The sequence below is a fragment of the Oncorhynchus masou genome, chromosome 18 (assembly GCF_036934945.1).
Source record: "Oncorhynchus masou masou isolate Uvic2021 chromosome 18, UVic_Omas_1.1, whole genome shotgun sequence".
Lineage (NCBI taxonomy): Eukaryota > Metazoa > Chordata > Actinopteri > Salmoniformes > Salmonidae > Oncorhynchus > Oncorhynchus masou.
The window spans coordinates 40,886,715-40,902,196 of NC_088229.1; the positions used below are offsets into that span (position 1 = coordinate 40,886,715).

Here is a 15,482-nt window from a genome sequence, read left to right on the forward strand (position 1 = left end):
AAGTGCAAACCACAAGCCGTAGAATCTTAGAGGGGGACTAGGCACGTGTCCTCATAGACTGCCAATGCAATGACTTGCTCAGCATGCACAAACCCCTCATGGTTCTGAAGCGGTGTGTGTGTATGTGAGAGAGTGAGAGAGTGCGTGAGTGAGTGACAGAGAGAGAGAGAGAGAGATTACTTTGAGATTTTGGAAGGAGAAAAGGGTGTTTGTTACCAGAGGCATGGATGCTAGCTCATACGCTTCATTTATACCAAATATTTACTTATTTGAATAAGCTAATTTTGCAGATTTGATTAGGCTTAATTATTATTATTATTTTTTTCAAATGTGTTTTTCAATTTGATTCATTATTTGTTCCAATATGTTTCGTTATGATTGTATTGATCCGGCAGAGGTAATATAAGTTTCATATAAATCTAGTTTCTAATTGCAGACACGTATGTTCGTTTCAAAATCAGACATTAGGGAGTTACACTGTGCACCATTCATAAGTCTATATCTCACACACACACTGTATTAGTATTTTTATTCCTAATGCAAAAACAAATATCAGAGGTGTAAAATCACTATAATGTTTATGGAGTAAATATAAAATATTTAAATATTAAAGCCTAGTATATTCGTTAGATTATTTATTTTGTGTTTTAGTTTAATCGCTATACGAATTTGGATCCGAAGTTGTGTTTCATGCCCCTTTGACCCAAGTAGCTAATGCACTTAAAAAATATATATTTAATGTAGCCTAATTGATAGCAAAACAAAACTTGTTTTTAATATGGTCTCTTATTTGTTGTCGGAGCATTTTAATTGATAATAGGCAATTTACTACCTGCTATACCTGCGTAGCCTAAGTACAGTTTTGTTCATGGAGTCAGATACTTAAAAATGTAATAAATTCCACGTTTTTTCAGCTGCTAAATTAGAGAGAATGACCCGCGTGCATCGGCATGAGAAAATTCAACTCGTTTCCGCATTGCAGAACCTTGGACAGGCCTTGCTAGTACCATTCTTTTTAGATAACGTTTCACCGACTCCTTCGGTGTCATATGCCAAAGAGTAGGTTACAAGGAGTGGAATGTTAGCTAAAAAGACTGGTAAGCCTACCCAGACTAGAACTTTGCGTTTGCGCATGTGTGCGATAAACTGTCTGTAATAGCCTAGTACATTTTAAATGTCCCCTGTAGTTTTACATTATATTTCCAATGTAGCCTACTCAGAATGACTCAATTCCTCATGGTTAGGTGGCCTAGAAACCAAATGGCTAATATATTATGTCGGGTGTCTGGAATACGCATGGCACTTTAGTTTGATTCAACACTCATGTCATGTGCGTCTGCTTTATAACTCCCAAATTACGATATGACATTAAAATGCAGAAATATTTAAGAAAATTAAGAAGAATAGACTAAATCTCTGAAACATTTGACGCCTCCAACACTAATCCATCAGATGATAAGAGGCACCTCATATTTTCCCTCGTAATCGGTTTCGACACGTCACAACGCATTGCAGTATTACTGTCGTCAGGTTTTGGTGCCTGCGTATGCAAAATGTGCTCGAGCACATTGTTGAAGAAGAGGACTTCAAAGCATTTCTAATGTTTCCTTCAGTTGGAATATGTTATGAAAATGAATGAAAGACGCAACTGCCATTTTGCTCGTGTTGAATTGTGCGTTGGTAAGAGACAAAAACGTGAAAGACAATGAAAGCTCTACATTTAGTATCAACCCAGAGGACAGTTCCGCATATTTTTATGCTTGGCATAGGCTGCTTTGCCATGCTGCCATTTGTGTTCAGGCATGCACAGTGTGTGTATGTATGTATGTATGTATGTATGTATGTATGTATGTATGTATGTGTGTGTGTGTGTGCGCGTGTGCGTGTGTGTGGCTCAACCATCCTTGTGAGATAGGTATAATCTCTATATGTGTGTGGAGGCACATGTGTGTGTGTGTGTGTGTGTTTAGTGGAGGATAGTGAGGAAAGAATATTCCCGGGAGAGTCCTTGGGGCATCTCAGTGACTAAGCCTCCCTCCCCCATCATGTGCAAAACCCTGGGCTAATACTGGGACAGAGGATAGGCTGCAAAATGTCACACACACACACACACACACCACCACCAACTGGATTCACATTAACAGCAACTGCACCTTCATAATGGAACACAGGTTTGAATTCAGTGAAATATGCAAACAAATCTGAAAACAAAAACATTTTGTTCTCTATCTGTATTTGCACATTTGGAACTTCAGAAAAAAATGGATCTTCAGACATATTATTACTGTGATGGCATCAAATTGGTTGTTGCGATGACCAATTTAGCTTCGGGTTACAGAGGCGAGAATTAATTCAGCAAAGATGAGAGAGGAATATGTGAAGGGGGAAAGATACTGTTGGCGTATAGCCTGCTAACAACCAACTGGGGGGGAAAGTCTCAGATAGTTGCCATGGCCACAATAATTGGGTGGCAAGACTCAAAAGGAACTCAGGTTGTCTGTCTGAAAATCCCACTGGATGAAAAGGGAAGCCACTTGAACCAATCTAGCGCCCTAACAACAGGGAGGGATCTAAGAGAAAAATATATAGTGTCCTGGATTGAGAAAAAAACAGAGCATTTTTGTTTAGAATTGAAAACTGCAATCTGCTGCTTATACGAAATGGTTTACAATGACATGCAATTCACATAGGAAAAAATAAACACACAGACACACACACACACATATAATTTTTAATTCTTGACTTGGATCCACTATGAAACATGAACACAACTTACACGTGCGCACACAGACTCGACACAGCCAGGGACGCATGCAAAGTGACACGTGCATAAACACAGTAATCACTCTATGGCCTAAAAATATCTGTTACGCTTACAGGGCTTCAGACTGAGAAGAGAGGTAGTGGCAGTCTCTGTGTGTGAGGAGGCTTGGGGATGGAGGAGTATTTAGGTTTGCTGCTGTGGCTCTGATATCAGAGGCAGCAGTTGGAATCTCCATGCAAGCCTCACCCTCTTATGTAAACCGCGTTCCCGTCGTCCACCCCATTCATTAATGTCACAGATACTTGGAGGTTCTCTCGTTTTATCTCACCAGTCCTGCGTGCACAAAGATTCAAAAGGACATTTCACCATTTCATCTCATGATCTGAGCAAAAAGAGTTGCAGCAGAAAACAAGTATTTTAGCTATTTGCTGCTCTTGCTATTCCACTACCACAACTATATTATAATACTGATAATATTATTAACATTGTTGTAGCATGACAATAACCCAATAAATGTCATTAATGAGTCTTGCTGGATCACTTGAATATGACCGCCGATGACAAGCTAATTAGGATCTCTCTACCCTGTGCTGCCACTGAAAGCTAGTCTTCTGCTCCGACAAAATGGAGGAGCTGCATCATGGCAGTCCCAAAGCGGATGTAGCATATTCATTCGTCTGCTGTTCATCACAGTATGACATGCACAACAAGCAAGAGCTCTCCGTGTTAGGGACAGCGGTACAATGTCACGTCTTGCCTTCTGGGAGCATGTGTGGGAGATGACCTAGATCTGCTCAGTAGCATCAGAGGATACTGCCTGTCTTAGAGCTTTGTGCCTGAGCAGTGAACTGTGCCCCTGATTCAGTGGCACCACATCAAGCTACAGCCTTCCCTCCTCCCAAATCTGTGGTATCCCACCAATCATGTCCCTGTCCTGAAAGAAATATAAAATGTATCAACCATTTGTTTGATTACACAGAAAATATGCCTGTTGTCTCTAAATTAAATGATATTATGGTGCATGCATGCTCTGATAGGTAAGACCCTTGAGCATAATTCTGTGGTTTTAGAACAATGGTGGCACGGAAAATGCATAGGTGAATGTGAAGTACTCCTCTTATTGACTGGCTCATGGTACGGTATTGCTGAAAGGATGCAGCATAGTACATGGGCTGATGCTGATTCAGAAGGGCAGAACGATAGAGGACCTTCATGTGACCCCTTACCATTGGAGTGATAGGGGCAAGAGCCTTTGGTGGTGGAGTGTCTACTTTCAGTGCCAAGGGTGCCCCATATCACCAGCTGAGGCTCCACTTTGTCTAGTCAATTGACAGTAATACTGCCAGTGCCAGACCAGACTAAATCAAGGCCTTTTCAGAAATGGGGTTGATAGGGATAGTATATCACATCAACCTAAGAATAAATTGATAAGAGGAGCTCATGTCTTCTTGGATTTAATTCTGAATGTCCAAAGGACAAATTCATGCTTTGTTCGATGCTTATTCATTCAGACACTCTAATGCAGCAGACCATCTTTCATTGCCCCCTCTGGTGGTAGACACTCATTCACGGAGTCCTTATTGCAGAAGGCCTACTGTAAAAATGAAATGTTATGGGTCATACAGTAGATTATCACCAATGATTTGTAAACACTAGATGACTAGTAGGAAGCACTGTGTTGAACCCTGCCTCCATCTTGGCACTCCCCCAAGTTTGTTTTATTCACTGCCTTAGCACACTCTTCCAACCCAGATGTCCTAGCCGTGTCTGAATCCTGGTTTAGGAAGACCACTAAAACCCCAGAAATTTCCATCCATAACTATAACATTTTCTGACAAGATAGAACTGCCAAAGAAGGAGGAGTGACAATCTACTGCAGAGATAGCCTACGGAGTTCTGTTATACTATCCAGGTCTGTGCCCATACAATTCGAGCTTCTACTTCTAAAAATCCACCTTTCCAGAAACAAGTTTCTCACCGTTGCCGTTTGCTATAGACCACTCTCTGCCCCCAGCTGTGCCCTGGACAACATATGTGAATTGATTGCTTCAGAGCTTCAGAGCTTGTGCTGCTAGGTGACCTAAACTGGGACATGCTTAACACCCCGGCCATCCTACAATCTAAGCTTGATGCCCTCAATCTCACACAAATGATCAATGAGCCTACCAGGTACAACCCCAAATCCGTAAACACGGGCACCCTCATAGATATCATCCTAAACAACTTGCCCTCGAAATACACCTCTGCTGTCTTCAACCAAGATCTCGTCGATCACTGCCTCATTGCCTGCATCCGCTATGGGTCTGAGGTCAAACGACCACCCCTCATCACTGTCAAATGCTCCCTAAAACACTTCAGCGAACAGGCCTTTCTAAATTACCTGGCCCGGGTATTCTGGAAGGATATTGACCTCACCCGTCAGTAGAGGATGTCTGGTTATTCTTTAAAAATCCCTTCCTCACCATCTTAAATAAGCATGTCCCATTCAAAAAAATGTAGAACTAAGAACAGATATAGCCCTTGGTTCACTCCAGACCTGACTGCCCTTGACCAGCACAAACACATCCTGTGGCATACTGCATTAGCATCAAATAGACCCTGTGATATGCAACTTTTCAGGGAAGTTAGGAACCAATATACACAAGCAGTTAGGAAAGCTAAGGCTAGCTTTTTCAAGCAGAAATTTGCATCCTGTAGCACAAACTCAAAACACTTCTGGGGCACTGTAAAGTCTGAGGCTTGGAAACACTGTCATCACTGATAAATCCACGATAATTGAGTATTTCAAGAAGCATTTATCTGCGGCTGGCCATGCTTTCCACCTGGCTACCCCTACCCCGGGCAACTGCCCTGCACCCCCCACAACAGCTCGCCAAGCCTCCCCTATTTCTCCTTCACCCAAATCCAGAGAGCTGATGTTCTTAGAGAGCTGCAAAATCTGGACCCCTACAAATCAGCTGGACTAGACAATCTGGACCCTCTCTTTCTAAAATTATCTGCCAAAATTGTTGCAACCCCTATTACTAGCCTGTTCAACCTCTCTTTAGTATCATCTGAGATCCCTAAAGATTGGAAAGCTCCCGCGGTCATCCCCCTCTTCAAAGGGGGAGACACTCTAGACCCAAACTGCTACAGACCTCTATCTATCCTACCCTGCCTTTCTAAGGTCTTCGAAAGCCAAGTTAACAAACAGATCACTGACCATTTTGAATCCCACCGTACCTTCTCCGATATGCAATCTGGCTTCCGAGCTGGTTATGGGTGCACCTCAGCCACGCTCAAGGTCCTAAACGATATCATAACCGCCATCGATAAGAGACCATACTGTGCAGCCGTATTCAGCGACCTGGCTAAGGCTTTCGACTCTGTCAATCACCACATTCTTATTGGCAGACTCAACAGCCTTGGTGTCTCAAATGACTGCCTCGCCTGGTTCACCAACTACTTCTCAGATAAAGTTCAGTGTGTCAAATCGGAGGGCCTGTTGTCCAGACCTCTGGCAGTCTCTTTGGGGGTGCCAAAGGGTTCAATTCTCGGGCCGACCTGCTTCTCTGTATAAACCAATGATGTCGCTCTTGCTGCTGGTGATTCTCTGATCCACCTCTATGCAGAAGACACCATTCCATATACATCTGGCCCTTCTTTAGACACTGTGCTAACTAACCTCCAGACAAGCTTCAATGCCATACAACTCTCCTTCCGTGACTTCCAACTGCTCTTAAATGCAAGTAAAACTATACGCATGCTCTTCAACCGATCGCTGCCCGCACCTTTCCGCCCGTCCAGCATCACTACTCTGGATGGTTCTGACCGAGAATATGTGGACAACTACAAATACCTAGGTGTCTGGCTAGACTGTAAACTCTCCTTCCAGACCCACATTAAGCATCTCCAATCCAAAATTAAATCTAGAATCGGCTTCCTATTTCGCAACAAAGCATCCTTCACTCATGCCGCCAAACATACCCTCGTAAATCTGACTATCCTACCGATCCTCGACTTCGGCGATGTCATTTACAAAATAGCCTCCAACACTCTACTCAAGAAATTGAATGCAGTCGATAACAGTACCATCCGTTTTGTCACCGAAGCCCCATATACTACCCACCACTGCGACACTGCACATCTATCACTCCAGTGTTTAATTGCTATATCGTAATTACCTCTCCACCATAGCCTATTTTATTGCCCTACCTCCCTTATCTTACCTCACTTGCACACACTGTATATATACTTTTTTTCCTACTGTATTATTGACTGTATGTTTGTTTATTCTATGTGTAACTCTGTGTTGTATATATCTATATAATAACATAATATATATCTATACAATAACATTTTCCTTAAAGTATATTTGATTCTTATTTTATTTACCCCATTGGTAGTTACAGTCTTGTCTCGTCGCTGCAACTCTCGTCGCTGCAACTCATTGACACAATGCCCGCTTAACCCGGAAGCCAGCCACACCAATGTGTCGGATGAAACACTGTACACCTGGCGACGGTGTCAGTGTGCATTGCGCCCGGCCGCAACAGGAGTCGTTAGTGCACGATGGGACACGGACATCTCTGCCAGCCAGACCCTTCCCTAACCCGGACGACGTTGGGCCAATTGTTCACCGCCCCATGCGTCTCCCGGTCGCGGCTGGCTGTGACAGAGCCTGGACTTGAACCAGGATCTCAGCTTAGACCACTGTGCCACTCGGGAGGCCAAAGTATATTTTTTGAGATTGCTAATGTTACTGTTCCCAACAACAAAGATACTTAAATACATATATTGAAACATTTAATTGAAATACTGTAGAATTCCATTCATTCCTATGGAGGACTGCGCCGACTGGGGCCGACTATTGGTTTCAAAGCCCCTCAATGGCTAATAGATAGCATCAGTAATCTAAGGTTTATATACATAAATTGGTTATCACACACATGCTGTACTCACATTAACCTGTTCTGGAGATAGAGGCAACAAATAAAGGTCAGCTGTAGATAAATTATGCCACCCATATAAAAATAGTTGTTAGGGGATCTACTATAATAGAGGATGTAATATATACATATTTTAACATTGAAGGGCCAATCAGCAGCTTAAACAATAACAACAGGAACCCCGCCACTTTCAGTAGAAAGCTGAGGGATGGGGCTGGAGAAATGTAATCACTCTCAAATTCATAGACAGGGCTATGGATGCATGGACTGGCCATCCATGATATCAAAAGTATAGTTTAGCCATGTTTTGTTTACAAACATTGGAGTAAAACAAGCTTATATTTTGAGTTCTGATGGGGTACAGCAGTTAAACTAAGCTCATGAGGCGTGTATAAGTTATATTCTTTAAGAATCTATTGGTAAAATTAATTTATAAATCAAAAAATGGATGTACCAACTTCTGACTGCCCCTTTAATAATTGTTACGTTGTCAAAACGTAACGAGAGCTATGCGGAACTCTTGGTTTCTGGTACAAGCTTTCTAGTCGGACGTATTTTGTAGTAACACCCTTTCAAAATGACTTCCAAAACAGACACAACATGCAAAATATTTTCTTTTCAAGACTACAAATCCTCTCCCGATCCGATTTTCGAGATTTCTGCCGAATGCTTACAACCATCACCAGTTCCGATAATAATAGATAACGGCTCTTTTCAAACAAGGGCCGGTTGGGCATGCAAAGGGGACGAACTAGGCGCACCGCGGCTTCTGTTCAAGTCCGTGGCGGCGAGGAGCAGAGGGGCAGCGCGAAGTGAAACCCAAATCGGCAATGACATTTCTAACCTCGAGCCGGTGCGATGGCTCCTGAAAAGCCAGTTTGACCGAAATGTGGTTGTAAACTTCGAGATACAGGAACTGATGTTCGATTACATATTCAGCCACCTCGGAGTTGTGACTGAGGTAAGGTGTTCAAGTTATGTTGCACAATTTCCTATGTTGCTTTTCCTGTTTAGACCGTTCTGCCTTTTCAGTCTTGAATATAACTTACTGACAACGGTAGCTAACTAGATAGTTGCTCCCTCAAGCACATCTGATGTGGTTTCTCTCCTTTCTCTCCCCTCTTTAGGGCAGTGTTGAACATCCTATAGTGCTCACAGAGGCGCCCTGCAACCCGCTGCACAGTCGCCAGATGATGTCAGAGCTGCTCTTTGAGTGCTACAGAGTTCCTCATGTGTCCTATGGCGTAGACTGCCTGTACAGCCTCTACTACAACAATGCTCTCAGCAACCTCACACCCCAAAACACCGGCATTGTCCTCTCCTCTGGCTACCACTGCTCTCACATCCTACCCGTTATCAATGGAAGGTAAAACCACTATACAGCAAATCACATTTTATTGGTCACATACACATGGTTAGCAGATGTTATTGCGAGTGTAGTGAAATGCTTGTGCTTCTAGTTCCAACAGTGCAGCAAAATCTAACAAGTAATCTAACAATTCCACAACAATTACCTAATACACACAAATCTAAGTAAAGGAATGGAATAAGAATATGTACATGTAAATATATGGATGAGCAATGACTGAGCTGCATAGGCAAGATGGTGTAAAATACAGCATGAACATATGAGATGAGTAATGCAAGATATGTAAACATTATTCAAGTGGCATTATTAAAGTGACTAGTGATCCATTTATTAAAGTGGCCAATGATTTCAAGTCTGTATGTAGGCAGCATCCTCACTGATGGCTGTTTAACAGTCTGATGGCCTTGAGATATAAACTATTTTTCAGTTTCTCTTTCCCAGCTTTGATGCACCTGTACTGACCTCGCCTTCTGGATAGTAGCGGGTTCAGCATTCTAAGTCAGCATTCAACACCATAGTATCCCAATAGGCAGTGGCTCGGGGGTTGTTGATGATCTTTTTGGCCTTCCTGTGCCACGGGTGCTGTAGGTGTCCTGGAGGGCAGGTAGTTTGCCACCAGTGATGCGTTGTGCAGACCTCACCACCCTCTGGAGAGCCCTGCGGTTATGGGCGGTGCAGTTGCTATACCAGGCGGTGATGCAGGCCGACAGTATGCTCTCAATTGTGCATCTGTAAAAGTTTGTGAGGGTTTTAGGTGACAAGCCACATTTCTTCAGGCTCCTGAGGTTGAGGAGGCGCTGTTGCGCTATCACCACACTGTCTATGTGGGTGGACCATTTCAGTTTGTCCGTGAAGTGTACGCCGAGGAACTTAAAACTTTCCACCTTCTCCACTGCTGTCCCATCAATGTGGATAGGGGGTGCTCCCTCTGCTGTTTCCTGAAGTCCACAATCATCTCCTTTTGTTTTGTTGACTTTGAGTGAGAGGTTGTTTTCCTGACAGCGCACTCCGAGTGCCCTCACCTCCCAATAGGCTGTCTCGTCGTTGTTGGTAATCAAGCCTACTACTGTTGTGTGGTCTGCAAACTTGATGATTGAGTTGGAGGCGTGCATGGCCACACAGTCATGGGTGAACAGGGAGTACAGGAGGGGGCAGAGCACACACCCTTGTGGGGCCCAAGTGTTGAGGATCAGCAAAGTGGAGATGTTGTTTTCTACCTTCACCACCTGGGGGCGGCCCGTCAGGAAGTCCAGGACCCAGTTGCACAGGGCGGGGTTGAGACCCAGGGCCTCAAGCTTAATAATGAGCTTAGAGGGTACTATGGTGTTGAATGCTGAGCTGTAGTCAATGAACAGCATTCTTACATAGGCATTCTTCTTCTCTAGGTGGGATAGGGCAGTGTGCAGTGTGATGGCGATTACATAATCTGTGGGCCTATGGGGTGGTACGTAAATTCAAGTGGGTCTTGGGTGACAGGTAAGGTGGAGGGGATATGATCCTTGACTAGTCTCTCAAAGCACTTCATGATGACAAAAGTGAGTGCTACGGGGCGATAGTAATTTAGTTCAGTTACCTTTGCCTTCTTGGGTACAGGAACAAGGATGGCCAACTTGAAGCATGTGGGGACAGCAGACTGGGATAGGGAAATATTTAATATGTCTGTTAAACATCAGCCTGGTCTGCGCATGTTCTGAGGACGCAGCTAGGGATGCCGTCTGGCCCGGCAGCTCTGCGGGGGTTAACACGTTTAAATGTCATACTCACGTCAGCCACGGAGAAGGAGAGCCCACAGTCCTTGGTAGCACTGTATTATCCTCAAAGCGGGCAAGGAAGGTGTTTAGTTTGTCTGGAAGCAAGACGTCGGTGTCCGTTACGTCACTGGTTTTCTTTTTGTAGTCTGTGATTGTCTGTAGACCCTGCCACATACATCTCGTGTCTGAGCCGTTGAATTGCGATTCCACTTTGTCTCGATACTGACATTTCTCTTGTTTCATTGCCTTGCGGAGGGAATAACTACACTGTTTGTATTAGGCCATATTCCCAGTCAACTTTCCATGGTTGAATGCGGTGGTTCGTGCTTTCAGTTTTGTGCAGATGCCGCCATCTATCCACAGTTTCTTGTTAGGGTAGGTTTTAATAGTCACACTGGGTACAACATCTCCTATGCACTTCCTTATAAACTCACTAACCAAATCAGTGTATAAATCGCTATTATTCAATGAGGCTACCCAGAACATGTCCCAGTCCGCGTGATCAAAATAATCTTGTAGTGTGGATTCTGATTGGTCAGACCAGCGTTGAATAGTCCTTGTCACATGTATATCCTGTTTGAGTTTCTGGCTATAGGAAGGGAGGAGCAAAATGGAGTCGTGGTCAGATTTGCTGAGGGAGGGCGGGGAGGGCCTTGTATGCATCGCAGAAGTTAGAGTAGCAGTGGTCCAGAGTTTTGCCAGCGAGAGTACTGCAATCAATATGCTGGTAGAATTTAGGTAGCCTTGTTCTTAAGTTTGCTTTGTTAAAATCCCCAGCTACAATAAATGCAGCCTCAGGATATATGGTTTCCAGTTTGTATAAAGTCTACTGAAGTTCTTTTAGGGCCGTCGTGGTATCGGCATGAGGGGGGATATACACGGCTGTGACTATAACCGAAGGATAATACGGTCTGCATTTAATTGTGAGGAATTCTAGGTCAGGTGAACAAAAGGACTTGAGTTTCTGTATGTTGTTACAATTACACCATGAGTCGTTAATCATGAAACATACACCCCCGCTCTTCTTCTTCCCGGAGAGATGTTTATTTATGTTGACGCGGCGCACAAAGAATCCCTGTGGCTGTACCGACTCCAATAGCATATCCCGAGAGAGCCATATTTCCGTAAAACAGAGTATATTACCAGTCAATATTACTTACCAAGCCAAGCAGACAGACCCAGCGCCAGGATAAAGTGATTAAGGGTGCAGTTGAAATCGGTGAGAGGGGAAATGTTTTTTTTGGGGTTCTTGCATTGGAATTATATTGAATTCTGCTTATATCACGCTATACCACAATAAACACCAAGTTCAAATTCCGAGAACATTGTGAGCTTTTGAAGTGACAGGTTGCTGACAAATCTGTTGCCCATCTCCCCTACGCTGTATCAGCACAATGGACAGTGCCCTACACACTAAAGAAAGGTCATTTTGGAAATGAATGTAGGCTACCAGATAGATTGTAATAGGTGAATTATCCTATGTGAATGGAGCCAAACACAGCTGTCTCACCAAAATAATGCAAACTAAATGCTGAAAGTAGAAACCTAGTAACTCATGCAAAACAAAAAAACTGAATATCAGTTTGGCTTAGAATACCGACACAACTGCAAATGCAAACAAATTAATGTGAACAGAACAGGGGTAGGCCTACTATAGGCCTATAAACAAAATATCAGATCGATAAAGGCATAATACAATCTATATTTAGACTAGTTACATTAACAGTAAACTAAAGGCGAATGCAAATAACCAAAACAGCCTACAGCCTACGACAGTGAGACACAGTCCTGCACAGCTGTCTTGCCAAATAAATAGACCCGTAGGCCTATTTCAAACATGGATGCAGCTCACGTTGCGATACTGCACAATACACTTCTGTGGATCAAATTCGACCCACCCACTCAATCAATTAAGCAATGCCGGCCTACCACAAACACGTTTCCAGTACGCACAGTTCCATTTACAACCACAAAAAGCAATAGGCTACCAAGAAAGCTTACATTCTATTTCTATCGTCATCTATTTCTATAATGAAACATGCCTATGCATTATAATTATATTGAATTCGGCTTAGATCACCCTATACCACAATAAACAGAAAAGTTCAAATGCCGAGACCATTGAGTGCTTTTGACCAAGAAGTGACAGGTTGGCACTCTATCGGCACCATGACAGCGCCCCTACACACGAAGCAAGGTTGGTTTTGGCAATGAAAGTAAAGGCTGGCTAAATAAGTCATTTTGCCAGTGGTGGGCCGTCAGGGCCAGCAAGGCCTTCTCTGCTGGCCTAAACATCATCAGAATATAATTAAAAAATATATATATTTTCCCACAAATATGTATTAAATTATTCCCCAGAGTAAGAGTTACACTCTTCATTTCATAGCGTTCCTCTTGGTTGCACTACTTCCAGCCCCAGGTTGAGATTTGGAGGGCTGGTCTTTATGTTAGATATTTTATCCAATCATATTCAGCCATCATGTGTTGCCAGGGGTCTAAAATCTGCCCTCAGGCCTTCAGAATCAACAGTGCGGGCGCTTGTAGCTTAAAGTGAATGGAAATTAAAATTTAGTGTCAACCAATCATCTTTAGAGTTGGCTATTGTACGCCTGCTGGCTGGCTCCAGTGTTACACAGGAGCCAGCTAGCAGGCGTAGTGCCTGCAGGTCTTTTGATTGGATTACCAATATTGAGAGGCAGGTCCTATATGGGCAGGTCTCAGAACTAGGAAACTGAAATTGATCAACAAATTACTACTAAGCTGTTTTTTCAACCCACAATGGCGGAAGGAGAAGATATCGATTTGGTCGAGGATATAATTATAACGGCATTCTCAAGACAAACTTTTCAAGAAAAGTTAGACATTGTCAGGAGAGGTAGACGCCGACGCTACAAAGCCGACGCTACAAAGACAGGCTCCGAGAAGCACTGCAAACTGTACTGCTGGGAATGCCTATTATTTGCAAGAGATCGATTTGGTGTTTGGAGCCACACTGGCTTTGCAAACCTGAGTTGTCTATCCAAGGCAGCAACGAGACACCAAAGTACGGCTGGGCACTTACAAACAATGGTGCTTTTGAAAACTTTTGGGGACACCCGAGTGGATCTACAGCTCAACGAACAAGCGCGCAGGGCAACGAAGCTGCACAATGGTAAGGTATTGTACTCTTCCCCTGCAATTCTCTGAATAAAAATGTCAATTTCAAGGTGACGCAATGCCTGGTTATACTGTGTTTCTGTCTAAATGTATAGTGTCTAGAGCCATGGCATCATAATGATGGTAATAAGAGGTGGATTAATTCGGGTGGGACTGTGTAGGACTTCACTGAAGGCCCAGAACCACGGCACGCTACTGCATTTTGCCATTTCTTACCCTAGGGTTTTGCTGAGAATGACACCATTTTATACCACCAAGATGTTGATCAAAATCTACCAGCTAAATCGTTTCTTACCCATTTCTGAAGAGTTGCAGCCTCCTTGACGATCTGTTGAACGTCCTGAGTAATTGATCATTCAATACTTCCCCAAAAATCTTCTTGTAAGATCCCCCTCTAATGCCAGTTGGATTAGTTGAGCTTTCCTTGGGTGTAGCATGAGTCATCGGTGCTGACTGAACACATTTGCCGAAGTGGAAAAGGAATTCTTAACAGCTGCCTGTCATTAACAAGTGTTGACACCTCAGCTTCCGTTAGGGCTGTCCATCACCTAGAGCCAATTTATCTGACCATTTCTACCGGTGTCGATGCCAGTTCTGATTTTTACATGCACATTTTCGTGGAAGATTTTCATTTAATTTATAATAAAGTCGTTGTATCTCAAAATCATTGCATGTGGTTAATCAAAATTCTAAAAGTAACTTCTATTGCCATTGATAACTATGTAAAAAATAGCCTACGTTAAGCTAACAAATAAAAACAGCCTGCAGGTAGAAAAAAATCCAGATTTAAAAATAAATATCCTATAAATCACATTGGCTATGCATGGCCTGTCTGCAAGGAACTTGAAACATTGTATTCACTTGGTTCCAGCCTGAAGCTCATGCTAGCAAACTTGCAACATTGTATAAAATATTCTGGGCCCTCAGTTACCTGTTCCAGTGAGCTCAGGATAGACACAGCTGTAGGTTATTTGGGCAAGGGATAAGAAGTAACCAGGTAGGCCTATTTTATGACGTTTCCACTAGATCAGAGCATTACATTTTTTTCCTAAAATGGGCTATTATTTAAAATGGGTTTATTAATTACACTACATGACCAAATGTATGTGGACACCTGTTAGTTGAACATCTCATTCCAAAATCATGGGCATTAATATGTAGTTGGTCCCTCTGTTGCCGCAATAACAGCCTCCACTCTTTTGGGAAGGCTTTCCGCTAGACGTTGGAACATTGCTGCGGGGACTTGCTTCTATTCAGCCATAAGAGCATTAGTGAGGTCGAGCACTGATGTTGGGTCGATTAGGCCTGGCTCGTAGACGGCGTTCGATGAGGTTGAGGTCAGGGCTCTGTGCAGGCCAGTCAAGTTCTTCCATACCAATCTCGACAAACCATTTCTGTGTGGACCTCGCTCTGTGCACGGGGTATTGTCATGCTGAAACAGGAAAGGGCCTTCTCCATACTGTTGTCACAAAGTTTGAAGCACATAATCAACTAGAATGTCATTGTATGCTGTA

The 15,482-nt window shown here is 43.3% G+C and overlaps 1 protein-coding gene across 1 annotated transcript in view; it reads left to right on the forward strand.

Annotated features, from left to right (window-relative positions):
- The first annotated feature begins 8,236 nt into the window (after positions 1 to 8,236).
- The window catches only part of actr5 (actin related protein 5), a 16,211-nt gene continuing 8,965 nt past the window's right edge, over positions 8,237 to 15,482 (forward strand). The window contains exons 1-2 of the mRNA XM_064923327.1: positions 8,237 to 8,653; positions 8,820 to 9,058. Coding sequence (XP_064779399.1) covers positions 8,270 to 8,653; positions 8,820 to 9,058 — 623 coding nt within the window. The 5' untranslated portion in view covers positions 8,237 to 8,269. The remainder of the gene's footprint in view (positions 8,654 to 8,819; positions 9,059 to 15,482) is intronic.